Here is a 15,082-nt window from a genome sequence, read left to right as displayed (position 1 = left end):
GCCTTTAACAAAAGGATGCATGTGCGTGTGTGCACACGCGTGCGCAAATAAAGCCATGATTTTTGGCTGTCAGGGCCTCACCTGAATCCCTAACTCAAGAGATCTAATAAAGCTGACTTCAAGCCAATAGCTGTTTTTAATGCAGCAGTTCACAGTGGTGTTGTAAAGTGAAATGCTTGAGACACTTTTATTAGAGACTTCTTGCAGCTGAGGCTCGCTCAGTGGGGCTTTTACTAGGGATTGTCATGCCAGTTTTGGTGCATTAAGGAAAGACTGTGTTTGCGACCCTTTGGAAATCCATGCTTGTAAACTGGCACAACTCAGTATAATTTGATTAAAAATCATAATAGGATAGGGTTTCTTTTTTTTTTCTTTTTAACATTCGTTCATGAAAGCTAAATTGACACACTATTTTTATAGCTTGAATTTCTTTTTTGACCTATTCTTTATTAAAAAATCCTCTTAAAGAGCTTGAAACTAGAAATGGCTCTGTGAATGTATTCTGGCAAGATTTTTTTTTTTTTCTTGTAGCAAGGTAAAAATTGGCATAGCTTTGTCTTGTTTACTTCTATTTGTGCAGAATTATGCTTCAGCTAAAGAGAATGGAAAGGAACCTTCATAGATTCATAGATGTTAGGGTCGGAAGGGACCTCAATAGATCATCGAGTCTGACCCCCTTCTTACCTATAATGTTGTTCCAGAATATTAACCCCTGCAAATCAGGGGGGGAGGGGTGTGTGTGTGTGGGCAAAAAAAAGGGTAGCTTTTTCTTTTAAGGATGGTGTGTGGATTTATATTACTTCGGGTTAGTGGGGTTTGAAAGCAAATGTGTCAATGCATTACAGCAGCCTGAAGTTCTGTTTCTTTTTGATTCTTCTCAACTACTTGACCACATCTATGTTGGGATGGAAGCAATGGCCACTTGAAGTCTCTGTTTTTTTTTTAATTAAGTCATATATAGGTAGGGAAGGTACCGTGCAAGTTGTCATTTCTAAGTGACTAACTTGGGCCCAGATCAGTAGTCTAGTCCAGTCATGAAAACTGACTCAACCTACATGGCTTAGTTTGGATTGAATCTTGTAGTCACTAATTAGAATCTCTGCTGGGGTTAGGTACTCGTATCCAAGAGAAGGTAGCTTTTATGGGCTACAGACCTTAAAAATCTCTGCAGGCTACTTGGCCACCATGGGACCTATGTCTCTTCCAAGGGTTATTTCTCACTCAATCACAGTTGCCAACTGTTAAATGTCATTATATAGCTATTTGTTTTTCAGTACTATACCCATGCTGCAATCTCCTTTGGGGGGGTTATTCCCTGGGAAGGGTGAATATTAAACTCTCTCCTTTCCTTGGAGGAACTGAGATTTACAGTACATACTGTAATACAATTTTTCTTACTTCTTAATGAAATTCCAGTTTGGAAAGACATTTGAGGCTGCGTTAAGGTTTCAGTTGGATCAACTGCACTTCTTTGTGCCTCAATGGAATCAAGACAGCAGCAATTAATATTGTTCACCATTTCAAAATGTATCACGCCAGTCATTTGTGGCTTACAGAGGAGACCTTGTTACTGCATATTTGCCACCAGATATGTAAAGTGTTTTTGCACCATGTGTGCTTCCTCGGTTAACGTTCCAAACAAATCAGCAGCAGTTATTTGGTGTTTATGGTTGGTTGCGTTTTCTGAACACCCCCCCCCCCCGCCCCCCCTGCATCTGTGGGGCAATTCTGATCTTAATCGATACTTCCTACACCTTATATGGTATATTCTGATGACTTTCAGTGACTTTGGATTGAGCTGAACTGTAGTGTAAACATGGGGTCACTTTACAGGGTATAGACAACTTAAAAGAGGCACTTACAAGCCTGTGACTGAAAACATGTACTAAGCTACTGATAGTAATTCAGTAAAAATGATGCAAAACTTAGGTTATACATCTGTCTGAACCAGTGTGTTGCTGATCACCGGTCTCATGACAGACATGAAAAAACAAAACAGTGCTCTACTGGAAGAGGAAGTGCATTTGTTTGACCCAGCTCCCCAGTGTCTGTATAGATCAGGTGCTTCAGCGGGGCTTTTTGGCACTTTTATCTAAAGCTGGTTCAATCAACTATTTGATTAAAGTGCAAAAAAGCTCTACTGAAGAATGTGAGCTATACAGACATTGAGCAAGCTGGGTCAAACTGACACGATACCTCTTCTGGGCATGTGCTGTGCTTGGTGCAGGGGTTTGCCAAGCTTAAAGCGTTGGGGTTTGGTTTTGTTTTTGGGGGGGGGTCCCCCTTATCTGTAAGCAGCCATTGATAGCAGTTTTTCTGACAAAGCTTTCTCACTGCATACTGTTCTGTTCTTTGAAGCAAGAGTTGTAAAGAACAATCTATGCTTAAAGTAATTCTTTCCTTTGAGGGCCTTTAAATCTTTAAAATGATAAATCTAGGCATATGGTTCATTTCAAAGAAGTAATTCTCTCTGAAAAGGGCGGCAACTTGAGGCTACTTTAAAAATTTAGGTTAATATTTAATTCCTATTGATGTGTACTGTAATACAATATTGTGCATCTCACTGCTGTCATTCTCCTAATCAGTCATTGTCAGCAGGGTTTCAGAGGCATGATGCTGAGATGGGAGTTATTTTTAGGTGCAAGTATGAAAACAAATTCTTATTCACACTTGTGTTGAACTTAATGCTACCTAGTCCCTAGCTTTCTCTTGAAATTCAACCCCCATCCCCCAGTCCCCCAATTAATTTAGATTAAAAGTCTGGATATGAAAAATTGATATTAGTTGGTGCTGCTAGGAATTAGTTGGAGGATGTGTGAAAATGTTTTGCTCTTGTGCTCTTTTATATACTGCAGTTCCAGTCCTTCCACTAAAGTCCTACAAAATGTAAGCTTTTTGTCTAAAGGAAAAATTGTATATTGTCACGAATATAGGGTAAAACAGGTGTACTGATTTGGAAGACAGTTAAGTCCCAGTAGTTGTCTAATGTGATATGTTTCATTGCTGTCTGCTTCTAGGTGAGCAGAACCTGGAAGGTGCTTGCAGAAGATGAAGTGCTGTGGTATAGGTTGTGCCAACAGGAAGGATACCTGCTTGATAACAGTATCTCTGATGGTTCCTGCTGGAAGCTTGCTCTTAAAGATTGTCGGGCCAAAGAACACACTTTAAGAACAAACTGGAAGGTAAAATGAAGAGATTTCTAGAACAGTACCCAGTGATGACTGTGCAGAAAGGTGGGAACCCAGCTCAAATCAGACATTTTGCTGCTAATGAAATTTGAGCTTCTGTACTGCAGCCTTTTTAGCCAGTAAAAGGTGTGAAGGCGGCAGAGGGCTTCATGAACCTGTATCCCTTCTTCAGGTTTTGTGTTCTGTCTTGTTTTCACGTTGCAGATGGGCACTGATAACTTCTGTGCCTTCTGGTCGTGTAACCAACAGCTCTAGGGTTGTTTGCCGTGGATGTTCATAAACATAGTCCTGTGGCCTTTGCTTTTGGGAAGAGTTCTTGGGGGAATCCATCTATTTGCAGGTTGTTCTCTATTCTTTCTAGCCCATCCCTTGTCATCTCTTAATATGTTGAAAGAGAGAGATCCGTAGTCTATGGTGGCTTACAGCTGTCCACTGCACAGTTAATGTACATCATTCTTCTCAAGGGAATTAAAATAAATGTTCCTCCTCTAGCTGGTTAGTACAACTTTGCTAAACAAAGCCATGTTGATCTGTAGGGTGATAGTGAGTTGCTCTACCCCATCTTTAAGTGATGACAAATTTTGGAGTGATACAGAGTATGTAGGGGAAAAATACGTGAAACTTACAGTAGTGTGGAGGAAGGGAGGACTTGCAGAAAGGAGGACTTCATTTCCGTTGGCTTCCACTGAAATGGGCAGGATAGCCTTTTGATCCCCTGGAAAAGCACTACTAGGAGAATAGGAAAGTAAATTTGTTGTTAGACAATCCTAGGTCTATGCCAACATTATGCTCTATTATTTCCATGCAGAACCGTGTTGGAGCTGTGAGCCAGCTGCAGTATGAATTGGGCAAAATTCTGTGCAGTGTACATTCTTGTGATGGAGTTGTAATTTCAGGGTACGTATAGAATTATTTAATGCTTATATGTAAGGAATCTTCTGCATTGTGAACTCTTGCATGCTGCTTTTTGACTAATTAAAAAAAATCTAGACCAACATAATACGAAACCATTAAATCTTCCAGCTGCAGTTCTCTTCCAAGTTATAAGCACCACCTCCAAGGCAAAAGTAGTTGTAATTTTTTACTACAAGTCTTTCCAGAGTAGCCATATATATTTAAAAATCCATAGAAGGACACTTACTTTGCTAGCTTTGAGAGCTCTGTACTGAGAAACAAACATATTTCTTTAAATAGTAAATAAAATATGTGTTTTAGGAAGTTAAGGAGAGGTCAAATGGAAACAGCAAGAGTCCTGTCTGAATTCTCTTAATTTTTGTTGTGTGCTATAACAGGGGTGGGAAAAATACAGCCTGCAGGCTGGGTCCAGCCCATGGAGGGACTTTGTCCAGCCTGTGGCATGTCCCTTGGTCCCATTTGACCCGGGCACTGTCTGGCCTGTGGTGAATCTCACTGCCTCCAAGTGCACAGCAGGGCTGGGGTGGTTCTGCTGCTGGACTCCAGTCTCAGCTCCACAGGGACTGGTGGAGAACCCACGCACACAACCCTAGCCTTGGCCCTGGCCTGGCTTGTCCTGAGCCCGCTCTGGACCTCCCCCAACTGGAGCAGACCAGTGCACACAGCCCTGACCCCGGGCCACCCTGCGCCCATTCTGGACCTGCCTGACCTGCCTGCCCGAGATAACTGGTGGCAGCTGGGCAGAAGCTGCTTCTGGGTTTGGGGGAAAAGCAGCCGCCTCCCCGTCGCCACTGCTGGGCCCTTCTCACTGCAGCCATCTGGATCCTGCACTCAAGCTGCCCCGTGGCTCCTCTCTGCAGTGGAGAGGAGCACCCATGCCCACCAGCAATTTCTGTCTGGCTGCTGCTCCTGTTCATCACAAGCAGGCTGGTTCAGAGCAGGCACGGGGGCAGGCTGGCATCAGGGATGTGCGCACAGGCCCCAGCTGATCTGGAGCTGGTCCGCTCCAGCTGGGACACAAGTCTGGAGTGGCTGCAGGTGGGTTGGGGCCTGGGCTATGCACGCAGGTCCCCTCCAGTCCCCTTGGGGCTGAGGCTGGAGTTGGTTCCCATGGGGCTAAGGCCCCACGCAGCAGGGCTTTGTGCTCAGCTGCTACTGGCCACTGGTGACGGTGAGGAGCTGCAGGGCGCACAGGTTCCAGGCTGTTGCAGGGGGGAGCTTGGGGTGCAGACTGGCCCACGACAGCCCCCAAAACTGCCTGTGGTCCACAGGTCCAAATAATTGCCCACCCCTGTGCTATAGAAACAAAGTATTCTAGTTTTATATAGAACCACAAGTATACCTGGAACTTACAAAACATGATGAGACATGTCCCACTTAAAAGAGCTTGCAGTCTAAGACCAGCAAAACTCAAGGGGTTTTTGCACCAGGGTAGCTGCACCACTGCAAATTCATATTGATTTTACTGACATAAAAATAACCTAGGAATAAGCAGTAGCAGAAGTTTATATTTTATACCATGGATGCTTACAGCTGAGTCACTTTCATGCACCAGCATAGTGTATTTGTACTAAGAGCCTGCTCTGATATCGCTCACTGAGACGGGAATAACTTTTACAGGGAAGGCCAAATATATCAGACCATAGGGGACCACACTTAAGAGTGTGGAGATAGGTTATACATGAGAATTCATAGGTTTCCAGGAGAGACAGCAAGCATGAGAAACTTTCTGAGAGTATGGAATACCAAAGAAGTGAATAGCCAGTACTGGGAGAGGAAAATGGAAGAGAGTAGGGTTTAACTTTAGGGACAAGAGAGGGGTGCAGCATAAAGTTTTGTCTGCATGAGAGAAGCTGCATTGGTTTTATGTAGGTTTAGGTAAACCAACATGATGAAACCTGTGGAAACACATAATTCAGAGCAATTTTATGTAAACCTAGACACACCAGGACAAATTTTCAAGTATAGACAGGACCTAAGGGACAAGTTTAGAAATGTAAGAAGATGCAATGTATTGAAGGGAGGAAAAAAGCTTTAGTTTGACATGGTGAAAAAGTGAATAGATACAAGATAGGCACAAGGGAGATTATGAGGAGGCAGGAAGTTAATTTCAGAGTGGCTTTTTAAATAAGCTAGAGAGAAGAGAGGATTGAAATGGGAGGCTGGAAAGTGAAAGGGTTACAGTAACCAATGCATGAATACAGCTTTCAGTAAGATGGCTAAAAAGAATGGGTAGATGTTGTGTTCAACATGGGAGCAGGGGTTTGAGAGGAGAAATAACTTAATCTCACATACCTACTTTGAAATGAGAAATGTAACACCTAAATTGAAAAATTGTTTACTTTCTGTATATAATTCAACATCTCCTGAAAAAAATGAACCTATTGTTTATTTTGCATTAACATAGAGGATAAGTTTCATGCTGTACAAACCTATAGGAAAATAGTTTTGTAAATACAAAATAACTGTTCTTGATTCAAAAGAGAAATTTCTCTCTCTCTCATGACATGACAACTATTTTTCTTTACTCACTTCCTTGTCACAGTGGGACTCTATTTAAGATGCAGACATGAAAAGTCTTTCATTAAAGTTAATTTCTTCAAGCTTTGTAGGCACCCTTGTTATTCACCTGTCTTGAACTCTTATGCTACATAGTTGGTGATGATATTACTGTAACCATCCAACTAGATGCAGAATTTTAAATCTAGCAATGATTGGCCCTTTAGAAGAAGACACACGAGTAAATAGAAATGGTGATATAGGGGCAGTTTGAAGACTTAGTCCTGTCACACATTAATGTGTAATGTTTTATGGCAATGCTTTGTGTGAACAGTGTGTTTATGTATTGTGGAATTAAAGAAACATGCCCATAAAATATGTGACATCCACATTAATACTGAATGTTTCAACTGGTTATAGAAAAGGTTGCCCCACGTAAATTCAGAGAAGAGGATTCTTGCAAGTTCCCACTCAAAATCAACTGTCTTTAAATTGCATGGCTGCTGTATGAGCTGAAATTTAAATCATTAAGTGATAGGAACAGAAAAAGAATTTTAGGTTTAAACTCTTACCAGTCCTCCACAAGTTATATTTCTTTTTGTAGCTTGCTTCTCTGCTTTGTACTCTCCTATTCCTTCTCATAGCCTTCACCTTTACTTTTTTATATAATGCTATTGTTACTGCAGTCACTTGTCTGGCTTTACTGTTATTAGCAGGACTCCTGCATTCTTCACTGCTGATGTAGAATTTATTGTGAAACCACAGCTTGCTGGGGAGCCATGTGCCTACAGTCTGCACTTTCTTCAGTTCTATGTTTGAAATGTTTTCTTAGCAATGCTAGGAGATACAAACTGAATGTAAGATGGTGCTGTTATATCCATCTAAACCAGCCTGAATTACCACTTTTCAGGTCAAGCTTAAAATAATTTGTTCCATTTCATGGAATAAATAATATTACCTATAGCATCCAGCTAATAGGCCAGAGCCTTGGGTGCTTTCTGGCTGTTTTGGACTGCAGCACTCGTGTTGAGCTCTGGCCATAGAGTCGCAGGTGATGGAAGGTTCCCTTTAGTGCAAATGCAAAGGGAGTCACTCCTCTGATTGTATAGAGCCAAGCCTAGTTGTCACTTCTTATTGCTGGCATAGAAGGAAGGCACTGGAAGACATTATATATGACTAGGATTCCACTGTGCACTGTCAATTCTTGGCTGCTGTTTTGGCTCCCTTGGGCTATACCAACTGACTTGTTAAAGTAGACCTCAAGTTGTGGTGCCTTTTAAGGATGAAGCAACTCTATAGATGGCATCACGCTATAGGTTGCTGTCCTTATATCTCACACCTTGTGCAGTGTGCTCCTTGGTCTTAGCCAGTTATCTTCCCCAGTGTATTTGTTCCAGGCTCCCAAATGCTACTTCCTGTATTTTTTGGGTGTCAGAAGCCTCAGAAGTGTATACATAGTTATGTCCTCAAGTTTTATTGGTCTCATCCTATTCCTGGCATTTTCTCCACTATGCTATCAATACACATGCAGCTGATTTGAAAACTAAACATTTCAAAGCAAATTTAATTTAAAAATAAATGATTCCCCCCCCCCGACTGTATTATACTGTTTCACGTGCAATCCAATAAAAATATCTGTTTGTTTTTCCTGAGGCTGTTGCATTTTTTTTCCTGTGTGCAGCATTGGAGTTTTGCAGAAATCAGAGCATCTTTGCAATAAAATGAAATTCTACAGAGGTTATAAGGATTTGACTACAAGTTTTAGACTACTGAGAAAACATAACAAACTTAAGCAAGCTTCAACTTAAACTGTATTATATCATCAGTCTTAAATGGCTGTGAACATAATTGTAATTCCGGAATCTTGCATAGTTTTCCAAAAGAGAGGCAGGATCACTCTACCAATCGCATGCAGATTCTGATCCTTGCAAGAGATCCAAGAACTGCTCAGTTGATTTTTAAAAAATCCTGCTTTTTTTCAATTGAGACAACTGAGGCTGTTTGCCATTTATAAGGTGTCCTCAACTTCCAGTCTTGGCATTGTTTTCCAAGTGTCCCATCTTCTATGCTCTGCTTTTTTCAATCAAGGGAAATAGGTCTTTGGGGGTTTACAGTTCTCATTTCCTTCTGAGTTCAAAAAGATTTTATTTCAGTGAGTCTTGGCTTGGTATATTGATATTTTTGGGTCTCTTCTTATCTTTCTTTGAAGTACAGTGTGTTTGTTTAAATGTTTTATTAATTCTTGCAGCAATAAATAAAACAAGATAGGCATACAAGAAAGTAGCTGCAACATACTATTTAGTTTAACTAACAGTAAATGAATATGCTTTATGAACTTCTCACAATGAGTAAAAGGTACTTAAATAGGCTGGATACATTGAAATATCTGGTTCTTGGAATCAAAACAAACCATTTTAACTTGCAGTATTATACTTAATGGCACTGGGCTTTCAAATTTGTCATAAAAATATAATGAATCCAGTGATCAATATTTAGCTGTTGTATTGTTTCAGTAGTGAAGAAGTAATTTAATAGCTGAGGTTAACCAAAGTCAATTTACTTCTGGGTGTAAATATAAGTAATCTGTTAGATGGAATGATTATGTCTCTAATCCTGAAAACACTTAGGCACATGCTTAGCCTAAATGTGAATAATTCTGGTGACTTCAGTGGGTCTTATGTGCATGAAGCTAAGCATATTGATAACTATTTGCAGGGAGTGGGTTGTTAAATTGTAAAAGATTATATTAAAACATATTTTGTTTGATGGAATTTGAATTAGCACTTTAATTGCTTTGAAACATTGACACTCAGAACACTACATGTTGAATGTTCAACATGATCATGTCACCATGATCAAATAAATACAGTCTACATGATTTGTTATGTTTGTTCCAGCATGTCATGAAAATGAAATAGTATATCTTCGTTTTGCTTGCTGTAGAGGATTTTTTTTAACTCTGCTGAAAGAGAACTTGTACAGGTTACAGACAAACAATTCTAAGAAGGTAACTTCCTACTTGAATTCTGAATTGTGATGTGTAAAAGAGACTTGAATAAACTCTACTAACCTGCCCAGGTTTTGGAACCTATAGTTATTGTAATGGAGTTAGACTTTTACTTTGCCTTCTTGATATGAAGATGGAAAACATGGTCTCTGAGGCTGCTCCATGGTTAGGGAAATCCATCACTTATTTCCCTGCCTTCTACATTTTCTCCATCCTGCTGCCAAAACCTAAACCAGAAGATGGCAGAATATCAAGGATTGATTTAGCGCAACTTGAGCTGCAAGCTGAAGGTGGCTGCTAACATCTCCTCTTTCTAAAAGAGCCTTGTGTTTATGGCCTGACATCAGATAATTCAGTCTGGCCTGTGTGCAGAGCATCTTGTGTTTATCATTAAAGTTTTATTCAGTGGTTACGATGCTTGTTTTCTGGGTCAGACCTTGAATCCCTTTTCATTTGAGACAGTGGTGTTTGTGGTTACCTCACTCCCAATCAATGTTGTATACACCAGCCTTTCTACAGTTACATGTCTCAAAGGATCCTCTTAAAGAGACACTGACCTTCTCCATGTCCATCTTAAACACTGTTGTAGTTTATATCTGTATCTCTATATATTTAAAAAAATCAAAACCAGCCTAAGCATCTTATAAATTGACATTAAAGATTATGTTCATAGTACCTAAATACATCAGGGTTCAATGTAGCACACTTGGTGAAAAGAACTGCTGCAGAGCCCATCCTTAGCAACCTCAAAAAGCATTCATCAGACTCATCTAAGTGAGTGGCGCTCAGAGTTTTTAGATTCAAGCTCCCCTTCAAAACTTTTCATAATTATAGTGGCATCCCACTTAAAAATGAATATCACTATATTATGGATAATATACTATAAGCATAGTTCTTTTACGAATTAATGTCTTATTACTTGGTTATATAATTATACTATATTTATCTCAGTATTTTCAGGCTGCTGGTGGGGAGTGCCCCCTAGCTCTGCATGGCTTAGCACATGTTTGCTCCCAATGCAACAGTGGACTTTCCCACACACAGCCCAGGTCTCTGATGGGGTTCGGGAACCACTAGGCCAGGCTCTTCCCTTAGTTATCCCAAGGCAATCCCCCCTAAACTCCAGCCCTGGGACCCTAATGAACAGAGCCCAGGGGTGCCCAGCTGAGAGGGAGGAGGCACCAGGCTGCACATGCAACGTGTGGGGAGTGCTGAGGACATGGGCAAAAGGATACAAGGCTTGGAGAGGAAAGGGGACAGGTCAAGGGGGGGGTACCATGGCGTGCTTACTTCTGCAGCTGTAGGCTAATGCCATGTGCTTTGCTTCACAACAGTAGCACCCTGGGGGATAGATGTGACTACTATCAGGTGGAACTGTCCCATGTCCCTCACCTTTTAAACATGTTGGAGTCAAACCAGGATGAGCTGCTGCAAAAGCAGTGTGCCTGCCTGTGTAACATAATGCAGGCAGATGCACCGCTCAGCTGTAACCGTTTCTCAGTTTGGCACTGATGCACCTCCTGAAAACAGGGACACCGTGCAGTTCCATCCCACGGTGGTGTTGTGATACCCATGGCAGGTTCTCAAGGCACTTCAGGTGAGAACCACTGACCTAAGGTAATGAATACCTACCCAGTAATTTTTGCAGTAGTCTCTTTACTTAATCCTTTTAACATCTACCCTGCTGGAGATTGGAGTGAGGCTTCTGTTAATCTGTCCCGTTTGATAGCAGAAAGACTCAAAGCCCTACCTGACAAAACTCATTAGAACTGGGATATTAATAATTGATGTTGCCAACAATTACATTCAGTAAAGTTTCAAGAAATGAAATTGCTTTCTTGATGGAATAACTATTTTTTTTGCTGTCTGACTGGTTCAAACTTGAATATTCAGGTCCAGACGTCCTTGAAATGCATTACATGCTCCATTCAACTCCCACATCCATGTTAATGGTCACTTTGCTCCTTCTCCAAAATAACAACTGAAGCACTCCAACCTTTCCTTTATCTCTTATTATGAGATGTTGATCCCTGAGCAGTCTAACACTGTGTGTCTATGGAAAATGTGCTTCCTTTGCTACTGTATTTATTGTTGCTGTACGTAACTGAAAATGCTCCAAATCAAGAACACTAGGGAGAGCTATATTCAGAGAGCCTGGAAATGAGGGGAGGCCTCTGACATTTTAAGTTTCTTTGTGTGGGAGAAGAAAGAGTAAAATGCTTTCTATCTTGCATGGGTTACATGTGCTCACATGTCTTTGATGTGTAGCACAGAGTCTGATCTGATTCCTGCTGCCTACAATTCCTACTGCCCTTAGAGTCAGGGCTTAGAACCTGCCCCACGTTCTGGAGTGTTTTTAATTGAAGACTAACAAATGTAAATCTTACATGAGCTGGCTGTTGAGACATTTCTCCCCTTCCCTGCATGGCCTCCATTCCCACTTAGATTGTTTCTTGCCTTAGAGATGCTTCATTTTTATCCTCTTGAGTTGGTGGGGTGTGGGGTAATGAGACTCATCTACTCTGGATGCCAGGGTAAATCAGCAGATTAACACTCTTTCTCCATTCAGGGCAAGAATGCACCTGGCACAAATGGTATTGCTTCTTTCATTAGTAGAGATGAAATAAGAAACAAAAGAGGTGCTCATCTTAAACACATAGAGAAGTAAGGCTGGAAGTGACCTCAGTTTATCATCTAGTCCAACCTAGGATCAAACCTGTGACCTTGGTGTTACTTGCACCATTCTTGAACCAACTAAACTAAACAGCTATGCATGACTTGTTTCTGACTGGCAGAATCCTGCTTTGGTGTGAAAAAACTTCCTCTAGAGAAGTTTTGCCAGAACTATGGTTTAGTTCATAATAAATGGCATACAAATGCTATGAGAGTGAGATCTGCTGTATTTTCTTTCCCAAAGGTAAGCTCCCACTCAGGTTCCTCTTGGTTAAAAGTGCAGATGGCATTAAATAAAGATGGGGCTTTTGCCTTTTTTTGGTGCTTAGTTATGTAAGAAGTTAGCCCAACACATTTAGAAAACACTTTTCTGCACTTTTTAACACTTCAACTCTGGGTTAATTTGGTTTTGCTATAGTTTACTGGGTTACTCAGGAAATATATGCTGTGAGGATGCCAACAATATTAATTAGCTATTTAATCCAAAAAAAAAAAAATGAAAGTTTTAAATTGACTAAAAAATCCCTTCCCTTTGTAATTACTAAACTTTCACACTCCTCTTGTGTGATAGCACCATTTCAGTGGTTCTTTCTCAGGTAAGGCAGAGCCTAAATGTAAAAATAAAACAAAAAGATGTATGAAGGAAGCAGACGCACAAGTAAAGCTTTCATGACCTTTTCCCTCATAGTAAAAAAAGGGGGGCGGGGTGGAATCCGAGCTTAATGTTATATCTTTTGCAGGTCACCTTTTAGGAAGGCTGAAAACAGATGACATCATAAGTTCAGCAAGGTCAGATTACAAAATGTATGAGGTAGGTCAGGTTACACACAGTGACAAGTGTATTCACTTCGCTGCCACCTAGTGAAAAAGAGCCTGCAGGTGAAACCACCAGGAGAAACTTGAAACTGGCTCTTTTAGAAGCTCCCCCTCAGTTTTGTCTGACCATTAAGCTATTGGTTTACCAAAAGCTCTTATCACATATCAAGGAGCACAGTGCCGTTTTGAGACATTTCATATGCTTAATGAAGCCAGTATGCCAAAACCTGCAGTAGTTCACTTTGTTATACGAAGTCCAGTTTTCTATTGTTGGACTGTTGTTTTTTGGGGAACAACTAAGACAAGAAGCAACTTCTATCTCCCTCCTAGGAAACAACCGCCCACCTCCCAAAAGAAACAGTTTGATAAAAGCTAATAATTCAGATATTGTATTTTTAGGCTGTAATAACTTGATGCCTGTGGGCTATTACAAATACTGCTTTTAATTTCGGCTAATACTGTGTTGCTTGTTTTGTGCAGTGTTGGGCTTTCCATAATACAAGAACACACCTCTTCATATATTCTAAACTGAGCTGTCTTCCCTGCACCTGAAATATGAACAGTTGTTTTATACCACCTTACGTTTTTGTCCTCTTCCAAATAATTTTGCTGAAGTGTCAAAGGCCATCCTGCTAATGTTAGAGCAGCAAGATGAATGTTCAGCAACTATGGTTTTGGTGGCTGTGTGGCACTCGAGTACTGTTAATTAATTTAGCTTTCAGGATACTTTTTTTTTCAAACCAAGCAAACATGATATTGGAGGACAAAACTCGCACATGACATAAACCTACCATCTCCATCAAAAATCCTGTTTCTCTTTGGATTTAAGAGAGGAATTATACTCCAAGTTGAGATTTAAACATGCTCCCAATTTTTTTCAAAGGCAGATACATATTCAGTTTTGAACATGACTTTACAAGGCACACCTAACCTTTAGTAATTCTCTTCACTTCTCTGATTTTTAGTTTGCTAAAAAGCTCTGGGGTGCAGTGTAATCTTTCTGTTTTGTTTCCCCTCCCTTGGAGCAGCAGTTGTATGCCCTTCATAAATTGAAAAGTTGTTTAATTTCACTATAGCTTCTGCAACTATTAGTGCCTGCTCTGCTGAAATGCTATTTTGCTACATCTGGCGGTGATTTGCAACAAAAGAAATACATGCCTTCCCCAGCAGCACTCTGTTGGGTATTGTTAACCTCCATTTTCTTGGGGTTGGATCAAAGTGATGCCTACAATGAATTTTCTGGATTCAGTGTCTCTCTCACACTAATGTGATTGCCAAAAATGGCTTGTATCCATGATTTGGCCATAAAATAAAATCTTGATCTTGAATAAATGACAAGCTACTCAAACTAACAGCAGGATCAAGTCATGTACACTAAAAATGAGAAGGGGCATTTAATTTGGTCTACCAGTTGCATGATTATTTCAAATGCTGTTTTTGTTTTGTTTCCCCCAGCCTTCTGCTTTGTCTAGTATTGACTTACATGGCGATTTTCCGTCACTCCCCTTACTATCAGAAAGTTTTTCCTGATATTCAGGTCATATTTCCCCCCCACACTTTTTTTTATAAATACATTTTTCATACTGTTCTAGTTATACTCCCATATCCTATCCTAAATAATTCCTCTGCATCCCTGATGTTTACATCCTTTAGATGTTTGTAGGTCACTTGCAGGGGCCTTGTGGAAGCGATGAAGCTTTCGAAAGATTTGAATAAGCAAGAGAAGGCCTTATGTGGATTAGCATGTTTAACTGAGGCTTGCTCCTCCCTGCCCCCAAAAAGACCAAAACCATACACAAGGGTCTATTGACTTGGATACCTTGATTAACTTTGTGAAGGACTGGTTAGTTGCTGTTGGTGGAATAAAGATGAAAGATTTGAGATGTTCGATGCACCAGGATAGTACAAAGTGCTCATTATTATTTTACTTGCTTATCAACAGGCACCCGTTTAAATTCTGAGCTCTGACTATGGATCACTACTT

General features: G+C 40.6%; 1 protein-coding gene across 1 annotated transcript in view; it reads left to right on the top strand.

The window, feature by feature from the left end:
* Positions 1–15,082, top strand: part of FBXW8 (F-box and WD repeat domain containing 8) — a 69,613-nt gene that overhangs the window by 8,098 nt on the left and 46,433 nt on the right. Inside the window, exons 3-4 of the mRNA XM_019493632.2 lie at positions 3,018–3,182; positions 3,997–4,085. Of these exons, the coding sequence (XP_019349177.2) occupies positions 3,018–3,182; positions 3,997–4,085 (254 nt within the window). The remainder of the gene's footprint in view (positions 1–3,017; positions 3,183–3,996; positions 4,086–15,082) is intronic.

This window comes from Alligator mississippiensis, chromosome 10 (genome assembly GCF_030867095.1).
Source record: "Alligator mississippiensis isolate rAllMis1 chromosome 10, rAllMis1, whole genome shotgun sequence".
Classification (NCBI taxonomy): Eukaryota; Metazoa; Chordata; order Crocodylia; family Alligatoridae; genus Alligator; species Alligator mississippiensis.
Note: the sequence above shows the minus strand (reverse complement) of the source record. Positions and strands in the feature narration are given on the sequence as shown.